This window comes from Austrofundulus limnaeus, unplaced genomic scaffold (genome assembly GCF_001266775.1).
Source record: "Austrofundulus limnaeus strain Quisiro unplaced genomic scaffold, Austrofundulus_limnaeus-1.0 Scaffold425, whole genome shotgun sequence".
NCBI classification, from domain to species: Eukaryota; Metazoa; Chordata; class Actinopteri; order Cyprinodontiformes; family Rivulidae; genus Austrofundulus; species Austrofundulus limnaeus.
In genome coordinates, this window is record NW_013952827.1 from 163,411 (window position 1) to 170,418 (window position 7,008).

Below are 7,008 nucleotides of genomic sequence, written 5' to 3' on the forward strand. Positions count from 1 at the left end.
GGGTAAATATGCAGATGTGTCTCCCACCAGTAAGCATTTCATAGGTATAAAAAACAAAAACTGCAGATGCATTCGATTCYTCTCAGTAGAAACTTTATGTTGCATTACAACACATAGAGAAACAACCAAATCATGGAAACATTTTTTGTCACACCGCGGCTGCTACTACAAGTTCACCAGTATGTGTGTATATATGTGTGCGTGTGTGTGTTGTATGGCACATTTCTGCATTTAGCTGAGATGTGAGCAGAAGTCAAACCAGCTCCTAACAGCTGAACATGAGAATCAGACAGGAATATAATACAAGCTGCAGTAGCTGGCGTTAACCACGACCACACCTGCAGGGCTGCGTGTGCTGGGGGGAGGGTGGGGCCACACGTACTTCTCTCCCTTTTCTCCCCAACATTCTTTTTTTTTTCGTGTGTGTGTGTGTGTGTGTGTGTGTGTGTGTGTGTGTGTGTGTGTGTTTAGGCAGACATTTTGCACTTTAAACTGAAACCATTAAAGTTAGCAGATCACTGGCTTGGACACAAATGATTTTACATGTATGTAAATTTGTTTTCTCATACCTCCCATGAAGATGAAAATAGTTTACAAGTTAAACAGAGATTATCTCAGAAGTCATAACGTGTTCATGCAAATATTTGCTGTAATACAGATGCATGTGTATATAATTATGAGGAAACAGTCTCGCAAACGCTTTGATTTTGCAACAGACCTGACTTGTTGATTATTTCCTTCTTGTCAGGATTCATCAGCAGTTTCAGTTACCGGTTCAGCGTTCTCTTTTTAACAAAAATTCTCACCGATACAAATGGCTTACCAGCTGGAAAGCAGCACACACACACACACACACACACACACCCACGCACGCACATTTGCGATGGGGGGAGGAAGGTCAAACTGCAAATGAGGAAGTGTTTCTGTGACTCTGACCTTTGTGTGTTATATGCACACACTTTTACACACCTGGAAGCAACAGCAGCGCAGCACAAACAACAGCAGCAACAGACAGGTGGGCCGGCTGAGGGGAAAAGATTTGCAAATGCCTTCTGCTTAGACAAAGTGCGGGCTCGAGAAGCTTCAGCTCGTCTTGTTTGGATCAGAGCCTCGACACTGCGTGCCGGTGATTCACCAGCGAACGGAGCGGTCTGAACTGCCCCTGTCTGCCTGCCTGCTGCTGTTTGTGTTCAGATCTGACACAGGAAGCTCAGCTCGAGTGATGGAGTTAAAACCATCGCTGCTCTCTGATACGACAACTTTTTCTTGTGGTCGTCATTAAAAAAAGAAGAAGAAGAAGAAGAAAAAAAAAGCAACATCTCTATCTGCTGGAGGAATTCCGGCCCCGTCAGCTATTTTTGTGCCCATCTTGCTTTCACTACTTTGTGAAAGGAGACGTAAAAAGGAAGGAAGGGGAGAGAGAACGACGCAGAGGGGAAGAGGCAGACGTAGTCTGTGTGAACGTCTTGGTGTGTGACAGTTGTTGTCAGGAGCAGCTGAGAAGAGTAAGTGTTTTACCTGCTTTTGTAYGGGAACAAAGGTTCTGTAGGAAGTGATCTGAGTTGGGGACAGTTTATTAAAGGAGTTTAATGACAGTGGTGTGATAAAGAGACAGACAGCGGTGACAGCTTTGCTTTTAGAAGGAAAATGTAAGCATGAGTTAGAGTGACGGACTAAATGCCTGGCAGTGACACTGACAGATGCTCATTTAAAGTGAGCACGCAGATTAAACTGTCTGTTTTTTACAAGTTGAACGATCAGCATAAAACAAACTTTTGCACGTGTGGCACAGGTACAAGCGGCTCTTCACCWATAGCTCTTCTTCTCTTTCGCCCCAGAGAAAAAAGTGAGGATACGACATGGTTCGGTGAGTCAAGCCTCAGCCGGACACCGTAATGCTCAGTTAGTCAACACTGCTTGTGTGTGTTTTTTTTTTTTTAATTCTTCAATTCTACAGGGCTCGATGACAACTTCTCTGTTTCTATTTCTTCTTCTCTGTCTTTCATTTGCTCATCCTGCTCTGTTCCTCTTGTCATGTGATTTGAGTTGCTGCTCAAGAGAGGAAAATGTGTCAGAAATGGAAGTTTTAAGTTCAGGGTTTGAGAAAGACACCTGTTGGTTTTAATGTCAGGGTCGCCTTTGTCGCTACTTTGTTTCTGCGGCTGCATCTTGTGTGTAAAASCTAAGCTAAAAGCACAAATTTAATGTAATTAATGGATTATGTTCATTATTGTTGTCTATTTATGTTTCAGGGCTACATTTTAACACATCTTTATCACAAAGCAACTTTAACCGATGTGGAAACTTGAAAAAATGTCCTATATCAGATATTAGGAACGTAAGATTAACYAAGCATCTGAATATATATATATTTTTGTACTCCTAGCACCACTTTTTTTTTTTGAAGAAATCATTTTTTCAAACAGGCATTTTTTTAGAAGTCCTAAATAATTGAATTCTATTGGAGAGTAGTTGCATTTTGCAGGTGAGAACAATCAGCCGCTGAACTGAGTCTAAGTCTGACCTTTTCATTATTCCTGTGCAAAAGCTGAAATTAAACAAAGCATTTTGTACTGCTGTGGCATTGCCATGTTAACACAGCATGCAAACTGATAACATTTCATTTATTTCTGCTTTTAAACAAGCTTTACAAAGTTTACAAAGTACAAATTAAGTCTTCATGATGATGTCAAACTGATGCAGAATGATGCATTATTTGTTTAAAAGGATCAGAAAATGAGGCCAGATGCTCAGCTCAGTTTACAAGAAAAGATAACTCAGCTGTTTTACTTTATGATACAACTTACAGTAAATAATTCTGGTAGATTTCCTCCTTGTAGACTAACGCCCTGATCCTTTTCTGCTGTGGTATTTTACTTTAACTTCACTTTACTTTTAGACAGAAACCTAAGTTGCGTTTTTATAATTAATCTTTCAGATGTTTTAACTATACACTAATGAAATACATCACCTGTCTGTTAAAGGTAAGTGTTCTAATTTATTTGATTAAAATGTTTTTTTTGTTGTTCTGATGCAGGTGGTTCCACAGAGACATCACTGGTCTGCAGGCCGAGGACATCCTCAAGACTCGGGGCATCCATGGAAGCTTTTTGGCTCGACCCAGCAAGAAAAATGTTGGGGATTTCTCTCTGTCTGTCAGGTAAAAACAAAACAAAGCAAATYCTTCTAAACTCTGGCGTCTCTGTTTGTTTCTCCGGTGAACCTGATTGATTCACACCGACATGAAGGGATGTCCTCAACAAAAGYTGCAAAAACGTGACATTTACGTGTGTCCTCGTTATTTACTTCCTTTAATTTAATTGCAGACTAAATGTCACAGTTTCTTTCAAATATGAATACATTTCAGGCTCTGGAACAATCTCCCTCTGTCTGTGAGGTCAGCTGGGTCTCTAAATGAATTTAAGTCTGTTAAAAACTCATTTGTTTAAACTGGCATTTGAGTCTGAAGAGCAGGATTATTAGGCCAGCCTTTGTTGTTTTGTTTGATTTTATTGTTTATTTTATTACTTAGTTCATTGTTTGTATTTTATGTTCCTGTACAGCACTTTGGTTTTTATTGTGCTTTATAAATAAACGATGATGATGATGATGATTTGAGACATGTCTGACGGAAATCTACCCCTCGTCTGCACAACAAAACAAATCAAACTTTGAAATGTCATTCACTGTTTGAACATGAACCATTTTAAACAAATGCTGAGACTTTATTTTTTTATTTTTATGAACTTGATTGCACTTCATGTTGGAAGCAGGAACACAGTAGATAACCGTAACACTGCAGTGAGAAATGACAGACAAATCAGATGTCTGCATATCAAACATCCTGAAACCTTTGCTCTTCACCCCAACTGATGTTTATGAGGTTTGTGTGATAGTAAAACTATGTTTTAGGCATTATCAGAGCTGCAGCTTGTTGTTCTGGGAGGTATTTGTTGCTAACGTGTCACTGCTAATCCTGTTTTACATGTTCTGAATAACTTCAAGAGCTAATCCAATTCAAGATGGCTGCCACTTTTAGTCTTCACAAAAATAGCTTTAGCTCATTGACAACACACTCTGAGCAGTGTCGCATAAAGTTATTGTAGAGGTCTGACCATAACTGCAACAAATTCATCATTTTCTCATCTTCAGATGATTTTTGAAACTTGACAAACAGTGGGTGAAATGCTTTTCTTTAAGGAGGGCTAGGCTGTTATTTAGTTGTTGTTGTTGTTGTTGTTGTTGTTGTTGTATTTATTTATTTTTTGCAGTTGCTATTTTAGTCTAAAAGAGTTATTTTTCTGGAAGGTAGCAGTTGTTTGGGTCAGTTTGCAGGAATTTGCCACCCAAAAGTATAAAAGTTAAAATTAAAAATGCGCAATTAGTTGGGTTTCATCTGTTGCACCATTTTCCAACCATTTGAAAAAAAAAAGAAAAGAAAAAATGAAGAAACACTGGGGAGTTTTTGTTTTTCTTTGGTCGGCAGTGGCTGCAGGTGTAAAGTGGGTCAGTGACTTATTAAAATGTTTAAGTGGACTGATCTGTGGTTTCTTCTGTTCCATCTCAAATAAAAAAAATGTGAAAATGTAAAACTTTGCAAATCAAGAAATACTGTGAAAATGTTCGTTTGAATTGGATGTGGTTTAAGCATTTTTCTGATTAAATTAAAACTAATAATCAAACACACATTTATAACAATATTTAGTCATCGTGGAAAAAAACATTTAGTCCTAGACTCATTGTGCAGTATTTTTTTCATGTACTTGTGGTTCTCAGGATGTTAAAGTCATAAAAAAAATACCAGCATTGATACTTTGTTTCGTGTGGTCTAACTGCTGTATATGTATTGTTTTTGCAGGGTGGGTGAATCTGTGACCCACATCCGTATCCAGAACACAGGAGACTTCTATGACCTGTATGGCGGTGAAAAGTTTGCCACCCTGTCAGAGCTGGTGGACTACTACACGGCGGAGAACGGCATCCTTCAGGACAAGGACGGAACCACCATCGAGCTCAAATATCCCCTCAACTGCTCGGACCCCACCACGGAGAGGTCAGTCTTCTCCTTTGTCTCTTGGCTTTGAGTGCGTTCAGACATCCCAGAGTTTCAGTCCTCCCTGTGGGGTTAGCTGCTCGCAGGCTCTGGGGTTGAAGTGCTGCTTGGTTAGGTGGTTGAGTTAAATATAGGCAGCTGTGACCGAATACGTTTCCTCTTAACAGCCCAGTTATGATGCAAGGATAATGCCTGTCTGGTGTTTGTTTATTTAGCTTTAAGCCTTTCCTTGTGGGGAAGGTCAGTTTTAAATATTTAAGGTCTACCACATCATGTTTGCTTGTCAGAGTGACTCAGTAAAAAATAAAACGCCCACACGTTGGGGCCGTCTAGGCTTTGTCCACTCATCTGCCTCACCACCACCGCCGCCGCCGCCGCTGCTGTGGCGTTTGAATGACGAGTGATAAGTGTCAACAAGGGAAGAGGTGGGAGCCAAACATTTACTCAAGTTTTTCTCTGAAACACAACWGCATCTTACCTAAATATTTCCATGTGGGAAAGTATTGATTCCCCCCCCCCCCCTACAGTGTTACATAGTGTTTGAATGAATCTTCCTCAGACTTGTTTAAATACGTTGAAAACACGACTCTACTGAGGCAAAAATACATGTTTCTAGTAAGTTTTATTTAAAAAAACAATCAAACTGAACTTCTGAGGTGTCTCCAGATATGGTTTAATAAGTGGTGAGGATGTAGGGGTCAGTGAAAGTCCTGGCCGGGCACCAAAACCAGAAGCCGTAACAGAATTTCATAAGATTTGTTTTTTAAAGGTTACCGAACAAACGGTTGTCTATATTCATGGGGACTATATTTTAATCTTATTTTATTTTAAAATAATATATATTTATATTTTAAGCTTCTAATTATTCACAAAAATGTTTGTTTTTGTGTTTATGAGGTTCTACTAATCATAAATAGCAAACATAAATTAGGAATGCAGACAAAGCAAAAGCTTGGGACTCCATAGGAAAAAACTGTCTGGCTAACAGGGGCAAATGGGGCGACATTTGTTACCCCCGCCCACCTTGGTGGCGCCTTTTTAAATTTTTAGTCTCACTCTTAAATAAAATCTGGATTATAGTCATTCAAAAACTCCACGATTCTACAAAGTGATTGAGAAATAAATATGTGACTTCAGGCAAACGTTCAGTTTTGATAGAGGAAGCAAAGTTTAGTGCAGCAAAATGAGACAGCTCTTTTGTTAATGAATATATTACAGGGAAGTCAAAATATTCTGTTTCTGTCAAAATGTTACAGTTCAGAAGCAAGATTATTTTTGATCCAATTGATTTCCAACAGCATTGTTTTTTTAGTATTTGCCATTTTTGTAATCAAATTAGTTCAATTATAGAGCTGTGTTGGATGAAAACTAATAATCTGTTTTTTGTAAATGCCAAAATTTACAATTTACGTGTTGTTATCACGGCATCATTAAAAATTCATAGTAAATGTCACAGGTGTCTGTACATCTCTACATCCTGTTTTCAAATCAAGTTTTTCTATTTATATTAATCAAAACATAGCTAATCAGTCAGAGAAATCCTCTTGAGAACATCTTGCTTAGACATAAAAATATGAAGCAAGTTCAGGATTTTTCCAAATCTTTGAAGAGTGAAAAAGGAGTCTCATAGTTCAGAACAAATTAGTAATGAAGCATGCACTCTTTGCAATTAAAGAAAGCTTTTGCACTTTTAAGGAGATAAAAAAAACATCCTCTTCAACATGTTTTAGTATCGTCTTTTATCAACAAAACTTTTTGTTTTCCGTAAACGTAATCGTTTGAAGTGTTTTCAGCACATTTTGAGATTAAGATTAAACAATTTAAGACAAACTGTCAGGCCGCAACTATTTTTTTACACTCATCATATTTTAATCAGCGATTATTTGTACGTAAAATAGTTTTAAAACTCCTTAACTTGAGGTTTATGGTACTTCACTGAATGAAAATATATATAT

The 7,008-nt window shown here is 38.2% G+C and overlaps 1 protein-coding gene across 1 annotated transcript in view; it reads left to right on the forward strand.

Moving 5' to 3' along the window:
• ptpn6 (protein tyrosine phosphatase non-receptor type 6) overlaps window positions 1-7,008 on the forward strand; it is a 34,121-nt gene that overhangs the window by 4,010 nt on the left and 23,103 nt on the right. The window contains exons 2-3 of the mRNA XM_014024492.1: window positions 3,038-3,160; window positions 4,859-5,053. Of these exons, the coding sequence (XP_013879946.1) occupies window positions 3,038-3,160; window positions 4,859-5,053 (318 nt within the window). The remainder of the gene's footprint in view (window positions 1-3,037; window positions 3,161-4,858; window positions 5,054-7,008) is intronic.